Source organism: Chiloscyllium punctatum, chromosome 14, assembly GCF_047496795.1.
Source record: "Chiloscyllium punctatum isolate Juve2018m chromosome 14, sChiPun1.3, whole genome shotgun sequence".
Taxonomy (NCBI): domain Eukaryota; kingdom Metazoa; phylum Chordata; class Chondrichthyes; order Orectolobiformes; family Hemiscylliidae; genus Chiloscyllium; species Chiloscyllium punctatum.
This window is the reverse complement of record NC_092752.1, coordinates 38,057,656-38,084,260: the sequence shown is the minus strand read 5'-3', so window position 1 is coordinate 38,084,260 and position 26,605 is coordinate 38,057,656. Positions and strand designations below refer to the sequence as shown.

General features: G+C 38.5%; 1 protein-coding gene across 8 annotated transcripts in view; it reads left to right on the top strand.

Moving 5' to 3' along the window:
• afg2a (AFG2 AAA ATPase homolog A) overlaps nucleotides 1-26,605 on the top strand; it is a 518,183-nt gene that overhangs the window by 22,251 nt on the left and 469,327 nt on the right. For 6 of the 8 annotated variants that reach the window (XM_072584192.1, XM_072584188.1, XM_072584190.1 and 3 more), the window contains 7 exons: nucleotides 1,923-2,080; nucleotides 2,685-2,743; nucleotides 3,394-4,074; nucleotides 7,301-7,430; nucleotides 10,042-10,098; nucleotides 12,089-12,212; nucleotides 24,505-24,760. In XM_072584192.1, coding sequence (XP_072440293.1) covers nucleotides 1,923-2,080; nucleotides 2,685-2,743; nucleotides 3,394-4,074; nucleotides 7,301-7,430; nucleotides 10,042-10,098; nucleotides 12,089-12,212; nucleotides 24,505-24,760 — 1,465 coding nt within the window. Of the gene's footprint in view, nucleotides 1-335; nucleotides 410-1,922; nucleotides 2,081-2,684; nucleotides 2,744-3,393; nucleotides 4,075-7,300; nucleotides 7,431-10,041; nucleotides 10,099-12,088; nucleotides 12,213-24,504; nucleotides 24,761-26,605 lie in introns of all 8 variants that reach the window. The other 2 variants (XM_072584195.1, XM_072584194.1) reach the window with 2 other exon arrangements.

Sequence of the window (26,605 nt, the reverse complement as noted above, 5' to 3'; positions counted from 1 at the left end):
CACAGAAGCGCTTCACAGGAGGCTCCCAAGCACTGAGGATGTCACCGAGACAGGGGACGAAACGTTTGCAAGACAAATTCCCAGCTCGGCGAACAGAACCACAACAATATGTCTATTACGGTCAGTTGATGTTTTTACTCATTAGGACATTGCTTGTTTTCCTCAGAAGGAAGCTGAACTCTTGTAGTCTAACGTTTAACTTTTAGCCAACCACTCTCTGCTATTGTATTAAGTTTCAGAAAGCCAAGTGGTGAATAATAGCATTGTAATCAGCCTTTAAACATTTGAAAATGCATTGTTTTTACACTGTCTGTTTTGTGAATCAATCTGTTTAGACACGTTAAGATATACACCACTGTGGCTTTCACATTCTGAGGCTGGACTAGAACTAAGAATTTCTGGCTTAGAGGTAGGGTCACCATGTAAGACCCTTCTATTTTTACTTATTTTTAATCAACCTGCTTGGACATGTGACATACTTCAGAGCCAAGTAAGACTTGAATCTGGACAGCTGGCCTTTGAAGACCCTTCAGGGAAGAGAGAGAGAGAGAGAGAGAGAGAGCTATTCTCACATTCTGACCGCTTTATCTGCAAAATCAACACCCTTTCTCCCTCAGCACTCCACCCACCATTTGCATAAATGCTGCCCTTCCATACTTCATGCCGGCATTGATATAGAGTCATGTAGACTCAATGTTTGCTCTCTCTCTCTCACTCTCTCTCTCTTCACTCTCCTGTAAGAACCTGTATTTGAATTTACCTTGTTGTCAGGGGGTGTTTATGGGATGTTGCAGGTATTCGGAGCATCTCTTGGTTAAGTTGTGTTTTTATGTCAGTTAGGTTTTCAAATAGTTATGTTATTCTAAATTCAGATTTCTTTTGTTCATGTATAAATAAATTAAACCTGAGTGGCTGGGCAAGCTGCATCACTCCTGAAATATCCACTTAGTCCTGCTTAAAACAACTAGAACAGTGAGAGTCTGGGCTACTTTCTTGAAATAGTTTGAGAGGGTCTGGCTGATCTATAACAGATTCCTTTTAAATCTTTCCCCTCTAACCTTAAATCTATGACCTTTAGTCTTGGACTCCCCCACCTCAGGGAAAAGACCTTCTCTATTTACTTATGCATGCCCCCCCCCCATGATTTTAAAATCTCTATAAGGTCACCCCTTAGCCTCTGACACTCCACGGAAAATCGTCTCCGTCTATTCAGCCTCTGCCTATAGCTCAAACCCTCCAAATCTGGCAAGGTCCTCGTAAATCTTTTCTGAACCCTTCCAAGTTTCACAACTTTCTTCCTATAGTAAGGAGACCAGAATTGCACGCAGTATTCCAATAGTGGCCTAGCCAATGTCATGTTCAACCGCAACATGACCTCACAACTCCTAAACTCAATTTGCTGTCCGATAATCAAAAGCATACCAAACGCCTTCCTCACTATCCTGTCCACCTGTAACTCCAGGAACTACAGGTGGACAGGAACTATGAACCTGCACTCCAAGGTCTCTGTTAAGTAACACTCTCCAGGACCTCACCATTAATTGTATAAATCCTGCTCTGATTTGCCTTTCCAAAATGCAGTACCTCACATTTATCTAAATTAAACTCCATTTGCCAATTCTCAGCCCATTGGCCCATATGATCACGATCCCATTATCGCTTATACCAGATGATCCTATCCTAACCAGCAATAGGTTTAGCTCTCGCTTTAAGGAATTTGATGAATCAGAAGTCACTGTGGGACCTTGCACCCTGTTTCACAGATCCACTGTTCTCTGAAAAAAGAGCCATCTCCTAACATCTGAGCTGGATCTGTCTTTCCCAGCCCTCTCTTTATAATATAGTTTGTTGTGGCTGAGTACATTAGTTCTTTCAGTGTACAGATCTTCTAGGTTCCAGGCTAACAGACCTTTGTTTGGCAGGTTTGCACAGCATGGCCTATCCCAAGTTTCCCTGGGAGTAAGATTGGGTTAAGTGAAGTTACCCAGAAGAATTTAAAGGTCAAGTTGAATAGTACAGTTACTGTTGAACCACTGTTTGGTCCAGTATTACAGGCAGAAGAAATATATATTACTTTAAGGTTTGTATCTATTGATTCACTATCAGCTACTTGTAGAAATGTACTTGGGTATAAGTTAACAGTATCTTGCTTGTATCCTAAGATCATAATTAAAGCAAAATATACTTGTTTGTATTATTGCTTCTAAGAAGTGATTATAGAATCTGCTTTTAGCTTTTTGGTGGTGACACTTAATGTCTTATAGAAAAGTGACACAATTAAATTAATTTATTTAATAAAATATCACACGAGGAACTGTATTCTACGCTGAAGAAATGTCAGGGATCATTTTCTATTTTTTTTGTCCATCTTTTATGACACCACTCTGGTGGACCTTTTGACCAAAACTGTGGGATAGGGATACTGCCATGAGCCCTAAAACTATGGTACTCAATCCTAACTCCAATTCCGACTGAAATTAATACTCTCGTGCTGGACTAACTGAGATAACCAGAAACAGGAATAGGATTTTAGATCTAGATTAAATATATATAGTCGAGTAATTTAAACTAGATTTTTTAATGATGTTTTGATATGCAGTAGTTTATTAATTGAAATGACTATACTTTTTTCCAGCATGTTATATGAAATTATTTTAATTGGCAATTGATTATCTTGATTGCAGAGATCAAAATGATTTCTTCAATATAGAAGAATTATCAGACTACTTGTTGAGGAGTATGGGTAAGCTCGATTGCTGCATACTACTTTGTGTACTTGCAAAACTTTTGTAAGGTGAACTTTGAATGCTACCTTTAAATGTTTATCTCCAAGCTCAGAATATCACTGTCATAGTGTGACACCTTCTTATTTTCAGGTCTACATAATGCTGAATTATAGGCAAGTTAATGATGTGTGCCCTTTTTAGGAACTGAATAATTGATCAGTCTTCATTGTATGACAAGTCCTTGCAGTCAATCAAGTTAGGAAAGTTATGTGATTGATTGAGGTTAATGTTCTATAAATCCTGATTTCTTCTTCAGCGGTCAATTTTTTTTTTAACTGCCAGCAGAGTTTTTAAAGATTTTCTTTGATTTAATACTTCGTGTTATTAGTACATATTGTTGAGTTTTCATTGAGACCCTGTATAAGGTAACAAAAGGGGTAGAGTGTTTCACAATAGAGTCATGGCACAAGATCAGAGATCTAACAAGGCTGGCTAATGCCACGCCAGTGATTTCTTCCAACTTGATTTCATTTTATATACTAGATAAATCATAGGATACAAAACTCCATTTGCTCGTATGTGCACAGGTTTGTAAATAGACAAGACGTTTTGGATATTTATTGTCAATTTTATGAGTATCTTTATTTTTACTTGGTTTCTTGCATAGATGGGAAGATAGTATTGCCTGGCAACTTCCTGAACCTTGTACTTTATGGTCGCATGTTTCACTTGATACTGAAGAAGATAAAAGGAGTGGATGGTGCAGTGTTGGAGATGCCGTCAACTGTCTCACTCAGTGATTCACAACTGAATGTAGAACCTTTACTTGATGAATCAGTAGATGAGAAAACCACAATGGATTTGTCCAGAGATTTCAGTGATTTGACCATAGATGATACCTCTGTCCAGAAAAACAATGCTACTCCTGATCCTCTTACTCCTCCAATGGGTTCTCAAAATATATCCATTGTAACCTACAACAGTATGGTGGACAATGAGAAAATGCCAGAATTGCACAATGATTCACTGTGCTCTTTAGCAAGTAACCATGAAAATATTGAAAAATCTGAATCTGTTCAGAAAAGTGAAAATCAGTGTGACACCCCAGTAGAGAAGTTAATCTTGATGTCTGACAACTGCCTGCGAAGTAGCAGAGATACATTTTATCAAATTTCTTTGCTCACTCAAGTCAAGTTCATGCAGGAACAAAACAACGACGAGGAGAGGATGCAAGAATCCAATTCCAGAGTCACTTATGATATGATTGGAGGACTGGACAATCAGCTGAAGACTATTCGAGAACTTATCGAATTACCTTTGAAACAACCTCAGCTGTTCAAATCCTATGGTATGATATCTAAAAGCATAGCTAAAGTTTTCCTGGTTTTTTTGAGATAAATGGTTTTCTTCTTAGTTCTTTCTTTTCTGACTTCAGAATCACCCATAATGTGAGTCTGCTGAAAACTATCTGTCACTAGTGTATGACTTGAATTAACTTATCTTATTTTATAAGTTAATTTGAATTCTTTTTAAAGCTTCTGCAAAGTTAGGCATGAAACTAAGTATATAGAAAATTTCTGGCAAGTGATGTCTGTACTGTGGGCTTAAATCTAATTCTTCACAAAACATTGAACTGAGCAACACTAATCCTCCTTATGTTTAAAATAAAGACAATAAGAACTAGGGTCATTTAGCGCACTGACTCAAATATTAAGTCTATAGTTATATCACTTAACTTTCAAGTGGGTTATTAGGTAAAGGCACTTGTGACGTAGATGTAACCAGGTAGACACCAACATCCCACATTTAATTTCTGATTGCTCCATTTTTTCAGATCAATTGATCCTTGTGCACTGGTTAGAGACATTTCTATGTTTGCTTGTCATTCAGTAGGAAAAATAAATGCGCGGACATCAGTCAAGGACAGAATTGGAGCTGTGATATCCTCCATTACTGTTAGTCTACGGCCATTCTGCATCTCTCCACAATGGAGAATGTATCAATTTTAATCTTCTTTATAGTTCTATAATCTGTGCTGTCATTCATTGGGAAGTTGAGCAGGTTGCAGTTCCACCTGGCCATCTGCAACCTGATATCTTATCATGAGCTACGTAGGAGACCAATGATATTGAATGTTGCATTAAGTCTGATCTGGAGAATGGTGGGCTGAATTGGCATTGAAGTATGCTAATTCACCAGTTTTTTTTTAATGATCTCTTTAAGAATATCAAAGCTGAACCAAAGGTAGACCTGTCAGGAATTTTTGTTTTGGAACTACTGGATTATTCAGTATTCAATGTTACTTTAATCATTTTGATTTAAACATTGTTTTTTAGAATGTGGCTCATTGTGGTGCCAAATGTTGGAGCAGGCTCAAGAGACCAAACAACTTATTTTTCCTATTACTTATGCTCCTGTTTGAATTACTTTTAACGTGTTTCTTTGTTAAACTCTTGGATTGATGCATTTATTAAATAGTGGTTAAATAGAAGTTGGTCTTCCCATTATCGTTCTCCTCTTTTACAAACCTTATCTTCTACTCCGTTATCATTACAGATTTATATGGTAAGTAATTATTTGGACAAGCTTGGGTTTTGATTTTATTACACAGACCTCACTACACAAACTGGTCATTTATCTTAATAGGCTATACTAGTGTTTCTGTTTTTCAGTTATATTCCTTTCAAAATGAATTGTAGTGTTTGGTTTTGACTGCAGAACTTTCCTCAGAATGAATCTCGTCTATCTTACTTACTTAGTCATCAATTTACTAAACCCTGTAATTGGCTTTGGTTTTGTTTTGTAACATCAAAGTAGTTTTTATTTTAAATAGACCCTCCTGGTTTGTTGATGATTCACAATTCTCATTCCAACATTTCTGATATCAAAAATGAACAATGGTTAATGCAATGAACTAAATATGACTGAGGCTGAATATTTTTCAATTGGGAGGTAAAGCTGGCCAGGTCTAATGCATACTTCCTAAATTTAAGTAACATTGGTCAATATATAGTAGAAGGGCACCTGCTTATTGTCTTGATAAAGCATATGGGTTGGCAGTAGGACTCCCTAAAAAGAAAGTAAAAATTGTTTTTAAAGAAAAACAAGACTCTGAATGAAACTACTGAGTATGGAACTTAGCCATACTAGTCAAGGAGGTTCAGTTAGCTTAATGAACTTCGCAAAGGGCAAATCAAAATTAACTAGTGTTCTAGTTCCTGATTGCTATTTGCTGAATTTTGTTAGAACATACAAACTTATGCCACTAGAGAAGGGCAGGATTTCCGCTGCAAAACTTATACAGCTGATGAATCTCAACTACAGTTGACTTCCACTGTGTAGGCTCATGTGGATGAAGTGATCACAAATAATTGTTAGCAATTGTAAAATAATATTTCAATATCAATATGTTCAGAACGGGAAAAAATGAGGAATTGTTACTTTCAGGCATTAATTTATCAAGTAATATACAGTTTCTAGGTTATAATACTCTATCCATTTTCCTGACCTTGCTGCATGATATACTCATTGGATTTTAGATAAGTACATAGAACCTTCCAGCCATTTGTAGCTGTAGATCTGTTGCAGTGTTTATTTTCCACTAGCTCGTACCTCATCTGATGCTACCAACGTATCCTCCTAATTCCATTTACTCAAGTATTTAGAGTCATAGAGATGTACATCACAGACCAGACCCTTTGGTCCAACTTGCCCATGATATTCTAATCTAATCTCATCCCATTTGCCAGCACTTGGCCCATATCCCTCTCAACTCTTCCTATTCATATACCTATTCAGATATCTTTTAAATGTCAGTGTACCAGCCTCCAACACTTCTACTGGCAACTCATTAGATCCCTTTTAAAATTTTCCCCTCTCACTCTAAACCTATGCCCTTTAGTTCTGGATTCCTCCACCCCAGGGAAGAGACCTTGTCTATTAACCCGATCCATGTCCCTCATGATTTTATAAACCTCTATAAAGTGATCCTCTCAGCCTCTGACAATCCAGGGAAAACAGCTCCAGCCTATTAAGCCTCTCACTATAGCTCTAATCCTCCAACCCGGGCAACATTCTTGTAAATCTTTTCTGAACTCTTTCAAGTTTCACAATATCATTCTGATAAGATGGGGATTAGAATTGTGCACAATATTCCAAAAGTGGCCTAACCAATGTTGCAGTTGTACAGGACATGACCTTCCCAACTTCTATACGCAATGTTCTAATCAATAAGGGAAAGCATATCAAACACCTTCACTATCCTATCTACCTGCGACTCCACTTTCAGGAAACTATGAACCTGCACCCCGAGGTCCCTTTGTTCAACACTCCCCAGAACCTTATTAAGTGTGTAAGTCCTGCTCTGATTTGCCTTTCCAAAAATGCAGCACCTCACATTTATCTAAGCTCTACTTATCGAGGCTCTCCTTTAACTGTAACCACTCAACGTGGTAGTGAGTGTAACATTCTTGAGTAAATTTTTTTTCCTGAATTCAGAAAAATTTAAGATCTTTATTGCCATGTAAAAGTGCTGCCTTGGCTTTACTATGCATTTTGTTTTTGTTGTGGTTTAGGAATTGCGCCCCCTCGAGGAATTTTGCTGTTTGGACCTCCTGGTACTGGGAAAACTTTGATTGCCAGAGCTATAGCTAATGAAGTTGGAGCTCATGTTTCCGTCATCAATGGACCTGAAATTATGAGCAAGTAAATCAAATGATATATCATGATGCGATTAGAACCCATAGTTGAAACAACTTTGCCGAACATATTGTTATGAAGGTATAGGTGTGTACTGTACCTTTTAAGAGAGACTGGAAGCTGGCACAAACTTAGAGATGCATGGAGTGTGCTGAAAGAATTTAAAATGTAACATTTGACTGTGAAACCAATAGTGCAGCTGAGTTGCCATGGAATAAAAACAAATTCAAATTCGGCCAATCTGTTTAAATTATGTCCCAATATACCAAATCCAATTGAATTTGAAATATAATGTCTTGATGACATCAAAACAATGAAATGATCCAATGTTTTGGGGTATAAGACTGGACATTTTGAACGGTTAGGGGGAGAACAACCAACAAGTATAGATTGCTAGCCAAATAGCTCTCTGAAAGGTACCTGTCGGTAAGAAACGTTGTGCAGCAGCAGAAGAAGAAGAGATTATCCAGGAAAACCCAGAGGAAAATCTCAGAGTAAAATTGACAAAGTTGACTCGTTTTGAAATGTGATGTTTTTTTTATTTTGTAAATCTTAATTGGGTTTTTTTAATTGTGCCAGTATTGCAGAGGGGGAGGTAAAAGATAGGTTTAAGAGAAATGAGTTGTCAATACTGGTTTTAATGTTCTCTGTTGGACTTAGAGTAAAATTGTTAATTTTTACTTTAAATAGTCAAATCTGGGATAGTTATTTGCCTCTTGAAATTAAAGATTATGGCACAAGGTAAACTTCTCTGTGTGTCAGGTTTAAATTAGTAAAAGGGTTTACCTCGTGTTGTAACAGTATAAGTCAGTAAGGTAAATAGCAACCATTATGTTTACACAGGACCTTCAATGTAATATTTCACAGTGCAGTTCTTGTGACATATTTTAAGACAAAATATACCACCAAGGTACATTGGAAGACAGTTGGTCTGATGTTAAAAAATTTGGTCAAAAAGGAATGTTTGAAGGAGTGGTTGAGGAGGCAAGTGAGATGGGGAGGTACAAAGCGGAAGTTCCAGAATCTGGGGTCAACACAGCTGAAGGCTTGTCCCCCAATGGTAAAGCGATTTGAAATTAGGGATGTTCAAGAGGGCTGAATTAGAGTACAGTTAGTTTGGAGGGTAGGGAACTGGATATGATTGACGCAATAGGGAGGTGCTAGGTTATGTAAGGACTTGAAAAAAGGCTGAGAATTTTTAACTTGGAGCCAGTATAGGTCAGCAAGAGAAGGGGTGATGAGTTAGTGGCATTTGATATGAGTTGGAAGAACGTCAAAAGAGTTTTGATTACCCTCATGTTTATGGATGATAGATGTGAGACACCAGCCAGGATGACAAGAGGAATATCAAATCTGGAGGGAAGAAAGGCATGAATAAATATTTCAGCAGCAGAGGAGATGAAACAGTATTGCCATTATGGGCAATTATGGAAGCAGAATTATGCAGTCTTAATCACAGTGTGGTTATCTAGTTGAAAGTTCATCTTTAACTTGCAGAAAAGAAAAAGTGCTGGGGGTTGCCATAGCATAAAAGTGAGCAGTCTTAGCAGATGGGAGCTGGACCTGCTCATGCTTATGTGGTCCAGCCAGATATATAATTGTTTAGCCACTCAAGTTCCTGTGCCTTGAACTTAACAAATTCAGAAATGATGACCATGGGAATGGCCTGTCTGAAGAGAGAGAGTACTGGTTTTAATGCGCATCAAAGGTGGAGGTGAGCGTGTGGTTCAGTAGATGAGACGCTGAAGAAATATTGTGTTAAACAGGGAGCCACAGACATAATAATTGGGAATTTGAGAGCACACTTTTGGTGAACTTGGGAAAAGTGTTATTTTCTCTGAAACATCGATTCTCCTGCTGCTCGGATGCTGCCTGACCTGTGTTTTCCCAGCAACACACTCTCGACTATGGATGGATACAGAACGAAATAAGATTTGTAGGGGAAATTGGCATGTGGGTAGAGCATGTTGCAAAGATGTGATTAGGGAAGGTTTTATAAGCAGTTGATATGATGGGGAGATTAAGGCCATGTGGGATGCAAGAAATTCATGGTCATGAACAGTTTGGAAGTTTACGTGAGATCCAGAAAGAGTTGGAACTTAATGATTTTACAGGACTGAGAACATGATGAATTGAGGGAGACATTAAAATCACCTATGATGCAAATTCCTCAGTGCAAAGGTTGATGAGAAATGCATTTTGGGGGGGGGGGAAAAGTGGTCTGGCATTGCCAGTTTATTGAAAAATTGGGTGTTTGCGCATTTGGTGGTTGCTTACCAATACTGGAGCAGCGAATTGTTTTGAGGCAGAGTGGAAGGAACTTTAGGTGGTTAGTTCTGGGAGTATTTGTACCCGACACTGGTTGAAGAAATGTGAGGAAAATTTCTCTTTGGCAGCTATCAGTCCTGGTGAACGTTTCTGAATTTTTAAATGATTCAGCATGTTGATATTTTTTAGAATCTATTTTACAGATAGCGATGCCGACCACAGAGTAGAAATGCTAATAAGATGAGTGTTTCCATGTTTGTGATTATTCATCTTTCTCTTTGACACTGAAATTTTAAGTGTTGAGTGCTATTTTAGTCTATATGTTGCTAAGTATCTGCCTTTGTTTCAGGTACTTTGGAGAAAGTGAAGCAAGATTGAGACGCATCTTTGCAGAAGCAACTCAATGGTACCTCTGGGGAGAAATGCAAAATACTGTAATTAACATGAAGGATAAGGAGGACACAGAAATCTATCTGACCCATTTTGATTTTGCCATATCTTTGCTACAGCAATCCAAAACTCATTTCTTACAGCTCCATTATTTCTTCTTCACATACTTTTTTTTTCTTAAAAGGTGAAATGACCTTTGTCTCAACAATTTGGTGATAGAACATTGCATGATCCAATAACTCTATAGCAAAATTTTTCATAATCCCTCTCCTGATTCTTAGAAATGATATTAAATTGAATACTCCTTGTCACTGAATCTAGAGAGGAATCAGTTTTTTCACAGTACAAAATCTTGAGGAATTCTACACATCTCTGAGAAATCCTTTTAGATTTTTGTGCTCCAGTGACTATAGTTCCAAAACCAGAGATCTTTTTATTACTCTATGTATCCTATTCCTCTGATTGTTCAGGTGGATTATTGTTTACATTCCCTGGTTTTATTAGGATACTCAAAATTGCACTTGGTGCTCTAATTATGGCATAACAAATGTTTTGTACAATGTTACTTTAATTTCTATGGTGCTGTATGGGAAATTGACAGTGGCCATTCACTTATATCAACTATAAATTAAGTTTTTTATCTTCCCATTTGTCTAGTATGAAACATACAGCAGGTAATCTGGAAACTCCATAATCCTTTTCTGTTGATGCATCATTAAACCAAGATACATATGAATTCCTTTGGCTGGTAATGTGCCCTTATGTAATTAGGTATTTATTCAACTTAACGCTGTCTGTAGTCCAAATGCAAAAACATTGCATTCCTTGTGGCAGCCACCTTAACCAAACACCTGGTTTGTATTCAATTTTTGAACTTGTTAAAAAGTTGTTTTTATTACTTTACAGGATGGGGACATTGCTGGCTGGCCAGTATTTGTTATCCATCCTTAGTTGTCCTAATTGATAGTTTGTAATATACTGGGCACTTCACACGATACTTCACATCATCTGTTTCCTTTGTGAAGACAGGCAATGCAAGTTTCTCATTTATTTCTTTTTCCATGTCTTTTGCGTCCAAAATGAGGATTTCCCTAGTTAACTATACTTCACATGTTTGGGATATACTCAAACACTCAAGTTAATGATCTTCATTAATCTTACAGTAATCTCCTCCACCCCAAATTAACTTTCTTGACTTCTACCTGTACATTTTGTACTAATCCATATTAATTGATTCTTAGCTGATAATAAGCTTTTTTTGTATTTTACCTTTTTATTTTTGTTTTCTCCCAAGGTTTATGTTTTTGGACACCATTCCCTTTTTCTTTAAAGGGATATGCTTAATTTGTAAATAAATTATCTTTTCTCTGAATATCCTCTTTAGCTACTGCTTTCACATTTTGTCTTTAATGATTTTCAAACTCTTGGTTTCAACTTCTATCTTCTGATTACTGTTTGCTCAATGATCTCGAACATTGTAGTATAACCATGAAATTCCCAACTTGATCTTGAATACCTGGCAACATTTCCTACACACATGGTTATCTGGAGCTCCGAAACTGAACAGGAAATTCATAGGGCAAGTCCCAGCTGGTGTGCCATAAAAGTTGAATCTGTTGTCTCAATTGTTGAGACTTTGATCATGAAAACACTTAGCGCTGAAAATGTTTATTTGAAAATAATGAGCAATACTTTTCAGAAAAAGAGCAACTGACATCCAAAACCGAATCACTGACCTATTAACTAAAAGCGTTAAACGTAAACTGTATTTGTCAGATAAAAAACAGTTGGAAACTAGCAGAAAGTGAATTTGAATAAATTTTAAATTTAAAACACAAATTAAAGTTCATATTCATGCAATAATCTCTTACTTTCTAGATTGTTAGGACAAGAACGTGTTAGAACTTTGAACATGGAAAAGATTTGTTTCCATCAGATTTGCTATGTCGTTCTTCACAGATTGTAACATTATCCTTGTATTGAATGGCATATCTCTTTTTTTCCAGTCAGCCCTCAATAATATTCATTGATGAGCTTGATGCTATATGCCCAAAGCGGGAAGGAGCTCACCATGAAGTTGAGAAGCGAGTGGTAGCATCATTGCTCACACTAATGGATGGTATTGGCTCGGTGAGTAAGCAGCTAGTGCTAAAAATGGTTTGTTTGTTGTTCACAGATATTTTGTCAAGAATATTGTAGTTGATTGGTCTAAGATCTTGCAGTTTGCAAGGTATTATCTTGCTGTTTTGACTGATTTCTTTGTTAGCTTGTTTTCACATTTATTCCATTCTTGGGTGAGAATGTGCCTCTTGTCGATGGCTCATCTTTTATTGCACCTGTTTTGTCATTAGCTATTATGTTTTTACAACAACTTTTATTCTAAAAGGGCATCTCAGTAAGTCACTATAGCTGAATTATAGATCTTTTTCGCAAGTGTAATGTTACGACATCGGGTAAACCCTCCTAAATTTAAAACCAGCAACATAGAAAAGGTTAATCCCGTACAGTAATTTGTAAAAATTCAAGTGGCCAAGAACTATTTAAAGTAAAAATTAAGAACTTTATTTCTTAAAGTATAACAAAGAATAATTAAATAACAACTATTTACAATTCCTTCCCTAGATTTTACCTTCCCTTCTATAATACTAGTCCAATAAAACGCCCAATTAAGATTTACAAAACCACACTTCTTATCTCAAAACCAAGTAGCTTTCGCTCTTCTATTCGGATCTTCCTGTGTCGTCTTTTCTTCTTCTTAGGAATTTCTGCATCACAGGTTACTGATCGAAACGGTACTTTTAAGAGAGCTATTTTCAAGCAGTCTGTTACATGCTGGGCTTGTCAGTTCTCCTCTCAACTGTTCAAATTTCCCCCTATCAGATTGTCATTAGCTTTTCAGATTGTCAATATGCTAACTTCAGACTGGATTGGAGTTTGATATTTTTCAGGGTATAATTTAAACTGATTGGCTGAATTCAAATTTGTTTTTGTCTCCAGGCAACAAGCTAATAGAGTTGTTCGAGCAAGTGTTACATTGTTGCCTTATTGAGAATACTTGGTTCTGTATCCCGTCGTTCTGCTGCTTTTAACTCTCTTAAAGTACACCCACATCTTCATAACAGTATTCCTCATTATTTTTCATGTTTTCATGTTTAAATTTTCCTTATGGGTTCCCTGAGCTAGGATCTTGTGTGGTGGAGTGGGCAGAAGCTAATCAGCTAAAACTCTAGGACAGAGACTTGGAGGTTTGAGACAGTAGCCTGATCACAACTTTTTTTTTTCTCTCTGCAAACCACATTAGAAAGCTGTTATCTTCTGTGTTGTTTCATCACTGCTATTTGCAACTGAATGTGGGTTCTCTGAGCATTGATAACTTAAACTTATGCACTGGTACTTCAGTACATTTTTCTGCCACTGTGAACACATGGCTGTGGGTGCACGGGAAGATGTCTTTTTTTGTGAAAGTGACTTCTGAAATAGCCTTTATTAGGAAAGGGTAAAAAATAATCTTATCACAGTTTCCATAAAGTTGTATCTCTGAAACACTATATCCATGTTGGAGGGAATAGTGAAAAATGTAACATCAATCAAGTATTATTGTAAGTCGAGGTTTTGTTTCACTTTTTTTAAGCACTGTTGATTGATATGATTTCTTAGGATCTTATGATATGTGGATTCAATAATAGTGTACCATAAGAACTAATTGCCTGCTGTTGAATAGATTCATGATTTTAATGTGCATGTTTCATAAAATAATGAATCTTGGTTTAAGTAATTTCTCAGCGCCCAGCATATTTGCTGGAATTGCCATGTCTCCTACATTGCAACGGCGATTACAGTACAAAGCAAAAGTATCTATTTGACCATGAAGTACTTTGAGACCTCTGCTGTCATAAAAATCGAAATATAAAAGCTTTCTTCTTTCCTTTCTTCTCTAAACAAGGAACATAAATCATGCCCTCATCATTTCAGTAGTTTACAACATTCTATACCATTTATTTAATCCTTGAAAGCACCTGTCACCACTAACCACACTGTCCATTTACAAGTATGACTCCTGGAGAGCTTGAATGAATAATGGACGAAAAATCAGAACAGTGGAGTAACCACTAAAGAGCACAAGAGTGCTCATTGTTGTAGCTATGGTATTGAATTCTTGTGGTGGATAGGGTATTTAGGATTGTGCTAACTAGTTTGCAATGCTAATAGCAGATATATAGCAGCTGTCGTCACTAAAACAGTCTCTCCTCCTGCTATTATTGGTTCCTTGCCGCATTTGTCGTCCTCCTTCAGGTGCTGGGTCAATGTATGTCATTGTATTATGAAATTTCAGAGTAATGCAACTGATTACTATGATCTTAGAGACCTATCTAGGCTAGATACAGCATCTTCTTTGAGATTTGAAGGGATCGGAACCATATTTCAAAATGCTTCAGAAGTATTCCATAATGATTTTGATTATATGCACGTCACTCTGTGTTCAGTGGTTATTTGATACCTTAAGAGCCAAATATCGAGGGATCTCTCAGGAAGTATTCTCAAATTGTTTTACAGCATAAAATATTGAGGGCACACCAGCCTTTAAAATGTAGAATCTTGCCAGGGAAACCAACATTATTGCACAGTGATGCTCACAGATTATCTGCAGGTTATGGATTCACTGTTGTGCTCACCAGCCATTTATGGACACTTAGATTATGCTCTGCACTTCTGGGAATCATAGAGTCATAGAGATATACAGCATGGAAACAGACCCTTTGGTCCAACTTATTATTGTTTATGGAAACAATGATACTGGATCAAGCAACTGTATGCGCCACTTGCTTCATTTGTCTTTGTGTTGAGAATTAATTGACCATTGTAGATGTTCCCTTCTGGTCTGTTGTTATTAGCTTGGGTATAAACGTTAAATATTGTTGGTATCTTAACAACCATTTGTCAGTCTTGTCTCAAGGAGAGTTTGGTTTTGGAGGTGGTTCATGTCCTAGGTTGGGTTAAACTGTTCCACAGCCTCTCTTGCCAAGTATATTCTATGAATTCTCAGTTCCTCAGCTAGGTCCAGATTAAGTATGTCTCTTTTATATGTATTTGTAAGTACATATTGGGTTCTCCGGTAGTGGTGGCTGCAAGCTGACTTCACTTGCACTGTCACCTACTTGGCATCCCTTCTGTCTTCCCCCATTTGTTGTAAACAACACAAATGTTGTGTGTTTGTTAGATCTAAATTGCAGTTAGCAATGGCAGTGCCAAATTTTCTTGTACAAGTGCTATGAGTAATAAAGTAGGAGCAAACAAAAAGACTCCACAGACAGCAGCAAGTCCAAGAGATAGAGGGCAGATCCCCTCTAAACGGCCATTTCTTCTTTACTATGAAAGCATGAGTATTGAATGTGAAACTCTTGAAATGAGAAATTGCATGCATTTTCATCTGGCCTTCATTTGTAATATAACAATTTTAGTTGTAATTGTATTTACAATTTTAATTCAGTTTTCTTCTATGTTTGGTGAGAATGCCAAAGAGTCATAGAAACAGACCCTTCAGTCCAACTCGTCCATGCTGACCAGATAGCCCAATCCAATCTAGTCCCACCTGCCAGCACCCGGCCCATATCCCTCTTAAACCCTTCCTATTCATATACCCATCCAGGTGCCTTTTAAATGTTGCAATTGTACCAGCCTCCACCACATCCTCTGGCAGCTCATTCCATGTACATACCACCCTCTGAGTAAAAATATGGCCTCTTGGGTCTCTTTTATATCTTTCCCCTCTCACCCTAAACCTATGCCCTCTAGTTCTGTACACCCCCACCCCAGGGAAAAAACTTTGTCAATTTATCCTATCCATACACTTCATGATTTGTAAACCTCTACAAGGTCACCCCTCAGCCTCCGATGCTCCAGGGAAAGCAGCCCAGTCTGTTCAACCCCTCTCTATAGCTCAAATCCTCAACCCTGGCAATATCCTTGTAAATCTTTTCTGAACCCTTCCAGGTTTCACAACATCTTTCTGATAGGAAGGAGATCAGAATTGCATGCAATATTCCAACAGTAGCCTAACCAATGTCCTGTACAGCCGCAACATGACCTCACAACTCCTGTACTCAATACTTTGACCAACAAAAGAAAGCATACCTTCTTCACTATCCTATCTTCCTGTGACTCCACTTTCAAGGAGCTATGAACCTACACTCCAAGGTCTCTTTGTTCAGCAACACTCCAGAGGACTTTACCATTAAGTGTAAAGACCCTGCTAAGACTTGCTTTCCCAAAATGCAGCACCTCACTTTTATCTAAATTAAACTCCATCTGCCACTTCTCAGCCCATTGGCCCATCTGATCAAGATCCTGTTGTAATCTGAGATAACCTTCTTCACTGTCCACCAAACCTTCAATTTTGGTGTCATTAGCAAACTTACTCGCTATACCTGTTATGCCCACATCCAAATCATTTATATAAATGATGAAAAGTAGTGGACCCAGCACCGATCCTTGTGGTACTCCACTGGTCACAGGCCTCCAGTCTGAAAAAACAACCCTCCACCACCACCCTCCATCTTCTACCATTGAGCCAGTTCTGTATCCAACTGGCTAGTTCTCCCTGTATTCCATGAGATCTAACCTTGCTAACCAGTCTTCCATGGGGAACCTTGTCGACTGCCTTACTGAAGTCTATATAGATCACATCTACTGCTCTGCCCTCATCAATCCTCTTTGTTACTTCTTCAAAAATCTCAATCAAATTTGTGCGATATGATTTCCCACGCACAAAGCCATGTTGACTATCCCTAATCAGTCCTTGTCTTTCCAAATACATGTACCTCCTGTCCCTCAGGGTACCCTCCGACATCTTGCCCACCACTGATGTCCGACTCACTTTTTTTTAAAGAGTGGCACGACATTAACCAACCTCCAGTTTTTGAACATATTTTCCCCTCGCTTTCTTTCACCACTCCATCCCAGAAACAAAAACTCTGTCCAATAATTTCCAGATAGTGGAACTTTCTGGCATGGTTGATCTGCTAAGTGATCCTTTCTTGGACTTTGGCATGAGATATTGGAAAATTGTCCAGTATATTTGTGGAATCTCACCCTAAAACACTAGTATCAAAGGAAGAATAACCATTTATACTCTTAACTTTAGAATTTATGTTGAAAGAATTGCATGATGCTATTAATGCTTTAGTTATGATATAAATGTGACAGTAACTCCTGGTGTCAGCATAGTAATATTGAACATGAAAATCCACTAATCGTTATCCAAGATACCCAACTTCTGTACAAGGAATGCTATGACACTGCTTATGATGACAATGGTATGATATTGCTGTGTATTTGTCTCATAAACAATTCTGCAATATGGATGACTAAATGCTCAGGCTAGTACATCAGGTGTAAGTGTCCTTTTAATGGTTTGTTAACTGTTGGTTATGACTGAACAACTCTCTAACCCTGGGTATTAATTTCAAAATTGTGGTGTCTCATTCCCTCTAAGAAAATTAGCATTGGACTCTTACAGAGAAAGACTTTTTTCTGTCTGCCTCTCTATATTAGCTGTATCTGTATTTCACATTTTGTTTTGCTTTCAGCACATCATTTGAATCTAATTTATATTTCCTGCAGTTCTCAGTGTTGATTGATTAAATGTGTTAGAAGTGTTCATCCTATTGACCAAGGCAATGGAACATGAGTAAGGGTAAAGTATGACTGCAGATGCCATATGATTCTGTTTCACTTTTAGGACACAAATAAAGTAATCAGGTTTTCAAAGCAGCTTGGAAAGACTTTGATCGATTTTTGAGAAACTGACCCTGTTTACGTTTAGTGATGAGAAGGGATTTGATGGGAGGTGTTCGGAATCATGAGGTCTAGACAGAGTAGATAGAGAGAATTCCTTACGTGGGTGAAAGGATCAAAACTCGAAGACATTAACAAAGTACGTGTGGCAAAAGAGATGATCTCACTGGGGCAGCACAGTGGCTCAGTGGTTAGTGTTGCTGCCTCACAGTACCAGGGACCCAGGTTCGATTCCAGCCTCAGGCGGCTGTCTGTGTGGAGTTTGCACATTCTCCTGTGACTGTGTGGATTTCCTCCGAGTGCTCTGGTTTCCTCCCACAATCCAGAAATGTACAGGTTAGGTGAATTGGCCATGCTAAATTGCCCATAGTGTTAGGCGTATTAGTCCAGGGTAAATGGATGGAAATGAGTCTGGGTGGGTTACGCTTCGGCGGGTCGGTGTGGACTTGTTGGGCTGAAAGGCCTGTTTCCACACTGTAAGAAATCTAATCTAAAACATATGCTGTGTGGTTAGCTTTTGGCATATGCTGCTTGAGTATGCAGTGCTACTAAGTTACAGTTCATTCAGAGTCCATTCTGTGGCAACATGACTGTATTTACATGTTGTAGTCTGAAGGGTATAGATAGTTATGGTAGTGCCGACAATATTCTTACTGTCATATGGCTGGCCAGGAATCTCTTCTACTCTTACTGCATGCCATTGATGTATGTTGAAAGGGATTGGAGGTTGATACTTAAACTGAGTTGAAACTCTCCTTGCTTGGTTGAGTTCTGAATACATCTCTCTTTGCCTTAGTGAGTGTTGGGAATGGATTCCAATTTAAATATTTGAACAGAGGGTAAGGATGCTATTTATTTAGCCATAAGTCTTCCCACAAGTGTGGTAGAGGTGGATTTCATTTAGGCTTTTCTAAGGGAATTGAAAGGGGAACTGTTTATCCTAAGAGCAGAAAGAATGAGAGGAGATTTGATGGAGGTATCCAAATTCTGAAAGGGGGCTAGAGTATTCCAGGAGACACTGTTCCTGTATGGAAACATTGTAAAGCACACAGCACAGAATTAAGGTACTTGACTAAAGCAACAAGGGTGATATGAGGTAAAATGTTTTCACTCAACACACGATCAAGATCTGGGTGAACTGCATAAAATTGTTTTGGAGGCAGAATTAATTGAGGCTTTCAGAAGGGAATTGGATTATTATCTGAAAAAGAAAAAAATCAAAGAAAAGGGGAGAAGGCTAGGAAGTGGCAGTAGGTGATTTTCTCCTTTTGAGGGCCAGCACAGATATGATATCCTAACTAGCCTTCTGCACTGTTCATATTCTATGATAAGCATCTGAGGGGAATAAATTTGCAGGGTCACCAGTCAAGGGCATGTTAGTGGAGACAGGCAGTATGATCTTCCGCAGAGACATAAACAACCAAATTGACCTCCACTGTGGTGTAATCATGATTCTATGTTTGTACTCCACAGTTCCAAAGAAGAATCACACTGGAATCAAAACATTAACTCTGTTTTTCTCTCTACAGATGCTGCGAGATCTGTTGAGTTTCTCTTGCACTTGGTTTTTATTTCTATGTTTATATGTCTTGTTTTGGATTCTATGCATTTTAGCATAGAAGAACGTTCAGTCTGACTGATGAAAGAACATTATTGTTTATTAATCCTGCCCACAGATACTCGGTAGAGGGTGTCACCCTGGAATAAATACCCAAAGTCTAGGGTGGCACCCTGAAGTCCATTAAAACTTTTGTGAGCAGCTATATGTGAGGTGTTTGACAAATTCCTTCCTTTATCGCTGGCCACAAAATCTGGCCAATACCATCCTATCTTTATGTTGCCAACAGCTGGTGACATGCAGAAAGGCATAGTTTCCTGCGACAAGTCCTTCTTTCTAGTCTTTTAACTAAAACTCTGACCAAGTTAGGTAGCCCCAGGTGGAACTCTGTACCAAACACACAAATCAAATGGTTAACAGAATAATTATTCAATCAACAGCTCAAACATGTTATGACACAGGTGAGTTTTGAAGTTAGGCCCCTGAAATTCCTGCAATGGTGGGATTTGAACCTTAGGAGACTCGAGCTTAAATCTAGCACCTTTGAAAGCTTGGCCATGCTGCCAAATCATCAGTTCTCCTTTCTAGATATTTTCTAATCAGCCTGTTCCTAGATGTTCTCACCTCTGCAACAGTTGGGCCTTCTGGTTCAGAGATGGGGATATTACCGCTGTTCTACAAGTTCCTTTAAATTTTAAGAGTGATGGGATTTGAGCCAATTAGAGTAAGCTTGAATACTACTTCAATCTTCCTTCCTAGTCTTAACAAAACTACCTTTAACGGGTTAAATAGCCCCCAGTAAGGCATTGTAACAGAAGCAACGCATAGCTATCAGAAACTTATAGAATGGAAGTTTATCAAATAAAAATCTCATTATCAGGAGTGATGATGCAAGCTAGCCTCTGCGGTGTCAACCAGTGACTCCAGTGGCCATCGCTAAGGAGAAGGTACAGGGGAAGCTGAAAGGTTTGAAGTTAAATAAATCACCCAGACCAGGTGGACTACACACCAGGGTGCTGAAGGAGATTTGTAGAGGTATTGGTTGTGATCTTTTAGGGAAGACTGAAGTCAGGGAGTATCCTAGAGGGCTGGAAAATGGCTAATGTAAAACCCCTGTTTAAGAAAGGAGGGAGGCAAAATATGGTAAATTATAGATTACCTAGCCTGATCACAGTCACTGGCAAGATTTTAGAATCCATTATTAAGGATGACATTGCAGAGTCCTTGGGAGGGCAGGGTAAAATGGGGTTGAGTCAGCACTACCTCATCAGGAGAAGGTAATGTGTGACAAATCTGTTAGATTCTTTGTGGAGGTAACAAGCAAATTAGACAAGGGAGACCCAGTGGATGTGATCTATTTGGATTTCCAGAACAGGAGGCACGGGATGCTACCAAATACGTCCATAATGTTCGGAGCAAGGTACTAGAATGGATAGAGGATTGACCGGTTGGCAGAAGGCAGGGAGTCAGTATAAAGGGTTCTTTTTCAGAAAGACAGTTGGTGACAAGTACAGTTCTGCAGGAAATAGTGTTGGGAACACAACTATTCACATTATATATTAATGAGTTGGATAGTAGAACAGAGGGCATTGATGCTAAGTTTAAAGATGACAAAAGATAGATGGTGGGACCGGTAATGATGAGGAAATGGGGAAGCTGCACAAAGGTTTGGACAGGAGAGTGGGCAAAGAAGTGACAGATGGAATATGATGTGGGAAAGTGTGAGGTTATGAGTTGGTAGGAAGAATCGAGGTCTATACTGTTTTCCAAATAGGATAAGGCTTCAGAAATCTAAATTAGAAAGGGACTTTGGAGTCCTAGTTCAGGATTCTCCTAAGGTTAATATGCAGGTTCACTTGACAGTTAGGAAGGCAAATACAATGTTAGCACTCATTTCAAGAGGGCTAAGAATGCAAGAGCAGGGATATACCGCTGAAGCTGTATAAGTTTCTGGTCAGAAACATTTGGAATACTGTGAGCAGTTTGGGTCCTCTTCTAAGGAAGAATGTGCCAGCGTCGAAGGGGTTCCAGAGGAGAATTAGAAGAATGATCCTAGGGATGAAGGGCTTGTCAGACAAGGAGCAGTTGAGGACTCTGGGTGTGTATTCGACCGAGTATAGAAGAATGGGGAGGGGATGTGTTTCTATTTGAAATCTGTAGAATATTGAGAGGCCTAGATAGAATCGCCGCTAAAGAGATTCCACTATGAGGAGAGACTAGGATCCAAGGGCACAGCCTCAAAGTGAAGGGACAACCCAAGAGAACTGAGATGTAGTGAACTTCCTTCAGCCAGAGGGTGGTGAATTTGTGGAAGTCATTGCCACAGAAGACTGTTGATGCCAAGTGAATTTAAGACAGAGATAGATAGGTTCTTGATGAGTAAAGGGATCAAAGGTTACAGAGGAAAAAAGATGAGAATGAGGTTGAGAAACATATCAGCCATGATTGAATCCTGTAACAGACTTGATGGGCCAAATAGCCGAATTTTACTCCTGTATCTTCTGGTATTATCATCTCTAAAGGCCTCTAATTTGCCATTGGACACCGTATGCTTCCTCTTGATGGACATCTTAGTATGGACATAACCGCTGAACAGGGGCAGATAGGTTTAAAAAAGACCCACCTGTCATGATGGGATTCATAATGTCCCAGAATGTTGGCTGGGGGTTCTGCATTATTGGTCTTTTGGATACAACACAGTTGAGTAATCAGTAGTAGAAGATAGACCACAATTGAGACTTAAGAAAGAAGGGCAATTGTATATAACTAAGTGTAGTTTGTCGCATTATAGCTTTATGTACAATCAACATTAACTATTTTGGCAAAATTACAACAATGGGGAGGCAGAATTACTCCATCAGGATCTCATGCAAGACTAACCGTTCATCCAAAGAATGTGTAACATCACCAGATTGAGTGGACCTCAGTCCAACTCAACATTAACTCTATCTGAACATTTTACCTTATAGAGCAAATATTACTCAAAGGCAAACACTGAAAAAAACGGTTATTTGCAAAACATACAGAATATGAGTGGTTTCAAAGAACAAAGAAAATTACAGCATAGGAACTCAGACCCTTTGGCCCTCCAAGCCTGGGCCAATCCTGATCTTCTATCTAAATCTGTCACCTATTTTCTAAAGATCCGAATCCCTTTGCTCCCTGCCCATTCGTGTATCTGTCTAGCTATATCTTAAATGACGCTATCGTTCCCACTTCTACCACCTCCGCTGACAACGTGTTCCAGTTCCCCATAACCTTCTGTGTAAAGAACTTATTATCTCCCTTAAATTTTTTCTCTCTCACTTTGAATTTGTGAACCCCTAGTAATTGAGTTCTGTACTCTGGGAAAAAGCTTCTTGGTATCAACCCTGCTTATACCTCTCATGATTTTGTAGTCCTCAATCAGGTCTCCTGTCAACCTCTGTCTTTCTATAAAAATAATGCTAATCTATTCAACCTCTCTTCATAGCTAGTACCCTCCACACCAGACAACATCCTGGTGAACGTCCTCTGCACCCTATCCAAAACATCCACATTCTTTTAATAATATGGTGACCAGAAGTGTACAAGGTATTCCAAATGTGGCCGAACCAAAGTCCTATACAACTGTAAGGTGACCTGCCAAGTCTTGTGCTCAATACTCTGTCTGATGGAGGAAAGCATCTCGTATGCCTTCTTGACGCTTTAATGACCTGCATTGCCACCTTCGGGGAGTAATGGACCTGAGCACCCAGATCTCTCTGTACGTCAATTTCCCGCAGGACTTTTCCATTTACTGTTTAGTTCGCTGTTGAATTGGAACTTCCAAAATGCATCACCTCGCATTTGCCCAGATTTAACTCCATCTGCCGTTTCTCTGCCCATCTCTCCAATCTATCTATATTCTGCTGTATTCTCTGACAGTCCCCTCCACTATCTGCTACTCCACAAATCTTGGTGTCATCTGCAAACTTGCTAATCAGGCAACTGATACCTTCCTCCAAATCATTTATATATATCACAAACAACTGTGGTCCCAGCAAGGATCCCTGTGGAACACCACTGGTTACAGGTCTCCATTTTGAGAATATCCCTTCCACTACTACTCTCTGTCTTCTGTTGCCCAGCCATTTCTCTATCCGTTAACTAGAACACCCTGGACTCATGCAACCTCACCTTCTCCATCAGCCTACCATGGGGAACCTGATCAAACTCCTTACTAAAGTCCATGTATATGACATCTACAGCCCTTCCCCCATCAATCAACTTTTGTCACCTCCTCAAAGAATTCTATTAGGTTTGTAAGACATGACCTTCCCCACACAAAACCGTGCTGCCCGTTACTGATAGTCCCATTTTCTTCCAAATGGGAATAGGTCCTATTCCTCAATATCTTCTCCAGCAGCTTCCTGCTACCCTTCTTAAACAAGGGGGCAACATTAGCAATTCTGCAGTCCTTCGGGAGCTCACCTGTGTTCAAGGATACTGTCTGTTCAAGGTTAGGACATATAAAGATGTGTATAGTCAACACATATTATTGAGAGCAAGTGATATGCACTCTGTTTACACACATAAATGATAATTCTGTGAAGGTATGATCCACTGCCACCTCTTTTCTTGCAGTGTCTTTAATGCAAGTTCTTTATTGAAATATATTTGTTCTGATTATGATGCAAAGTGAGTTCTGATTTTCTTTCGTACCCATTAATAGATTAGCCATTTCTAGTTTCTTCATTGTGGAATCAAAGTATAAACATTGTTTGGAATAATTTATTTTGATCGCAGTTAAAATAGTTAATTACCATTGTAATCAAATGTGACATGTAGTTCCTCGAATAAATACGATTAACTTCTACTGTAGATATATATATTTATGTGGTGTTGTATTGTCAGGGTGTTTATTGGGTAGAGATAAACAAATTACACTCTGTGAAGTTCTGCAGCAATGAAATGCTAGCAGTTATCTTCCAAAGTTTACATTTTGAGGATTTTGCTTTTTTAAAGTCTGGAGTGCTGGGATGGAGCCTTAAGCCAAACAACTATAGTGGAATATGTACTGATGGATTGTAATTTCTTTTTTCTTGTTAGGAGGGAAGTGAAGGACAGCTTCTTGTCCTTGGTGCAACAAATCGACCTCACGCCTTGGATCCAGCACTTCGGAGACCTGGACGATTTGACAAGGAAATAGAGATCGGTATTCCTAATGCTGAAGGTCGTGCAGATATCTTAAGAAAGTTCCTGAAGAATGTTCCCACTTTGTTGACTGAGGTTGAACTGACACAGCTTGCAGATGGGGCTCACGGGTATGTTGGAGCAGATCTGGCAGCAGTTTGTAAGGAAGCAGGTAATCAAGGTGGACTTGTTTTTATGGTTTGGTTTTTGTTTTTGCACCATCTTGTGGTGAAAATAGGGTAGAACAACAAAACTATAAGTGACCCACATATTAATCAGTGCTGTTTGAGAACGTGATTTGCTTAAGTGAAACAAAGCAAGCCACACTTACTTTATTATATAGAAATAAATCCTTTGCATTGAAATGTTATTTAATGTTATTTCTTGTATGTTATGTTACAAGTTTTAGGCAGTGGGAGCGCTTGTGCGACATCCAGTATCTTCAACACAGCATGATAGAACATTGATTTTCACATGCCTTTTTGCAAATACAAGTCGTGATCTCATGTAAATCTGTCCACAGAGTTTGCGGACAGTGAGGTGTTGGTGGTGTGAATCACAGGGATAGTCAGTTCATTTTTGTCACTTTTATAATGTCTAGCAGTCAGCACCAAGTGTAAGACAACACACATTTAAGTGTAAGAAATGTGTTGAAATGCCATTTACCAATTTATTATTGAGAAAAGATGTGTAATACACCTATACTTATCTACAGTTGGTATTAGAATTGAAAATAACAGAAGAAAGTGCAAGTAATAATGTCAGAGTGAACTTAATGGCCCAGTTTTATTCTACTTAAAATCGTAGTGCTGAAAGAACGAGTTGCTCAGAGATGTTTTTGTTGAGGTTAAACTAAAGGAAAAGGCATTGAAGTTGACGTCTGGGTGAATGGCAAAGGTATTTTTAAGACACAATTTTCAAGTACGTTTTCCTCAACTTCCGTATCAGCTGAGGACAGAGAACAGTTACTGAAACTGCAGCATTTTTAATGACATCTACTGCAGTGGAAAAGTTTTTTAAAAATTTGCTTTATTTTTAAATAAAAATCAATGATTTCTGTGGAAATAGATTATTTCTTAGAATAGTAATTCCTTTTTTCTTAAAGGAAAGAGTGGGTTGTCTGTTCTTAGCTGCTGCCTTGAGTCAAAAAATGTGTTGCTGGAAAAGTACAACAGGTCAGGCAGTATCCAAGGAGCAGGAGAGTTGACATTTCGGGCATAAGCACTGCCTTGAGTGTGTGACAGTGGTCCATGATCATCTCTAAAAGTTTTGTTTGTTTCACTGTGTACAAAGCATGACTTCTGCTGAGCATCTACCTATTATGGTGTGATTAGGGTCATTAGTCGTATAGCTTGGTGAACTGACTCTCTACATCTCCCCACTGTTGCAGTGTAGAGAACTGAACTTGAATTTTTTTCTCTTGAAAATACTTGTTGCCTGTGGTATCCTTGTGGTTGATGCAGATTAGGTGGTTCAGTGGTTTCTTCAGCTGGTAAAATCTGTGTAAACAAAGCATAGAAGTCTTCCCATTGAAGATATAAGAATGCAAATGATAGTGAATTAGATTATTTGACTCTTCTCTCACTGTTCGAAGATCTTACCACTAGTTGTTACATTTCAATATTTGGATTATTTTGGATTATGATTATATTCTTCAGTTACTAATTGATAGAAATTTTAAAATATACTGGAGGAATTGTTTTAAAAACAATCTCTATTTTAATATTAGGTTAATAAGACTGTCCATAACCATACTCAGTACACCTACAAACCAAACAACAAAACGACCTGGTGTAATGCATTTTATGGCATGAATTTTCTCCCCCTCCTTGCCTGGAATATCTGGCGAGAATTCTGCCCAATAGCTATTTTCCATATTTGAACATAAATGGTTAGTGTTGGCTGGCTGTTTTGTCATTAGCATATTAGTGAATTAGTTTGATGCTCCTCTAATTAAAACCTACACATGAAGGTGCTGCCAGCAAATGTCACTGGTAAAGGCAAGGAACAGAAAATC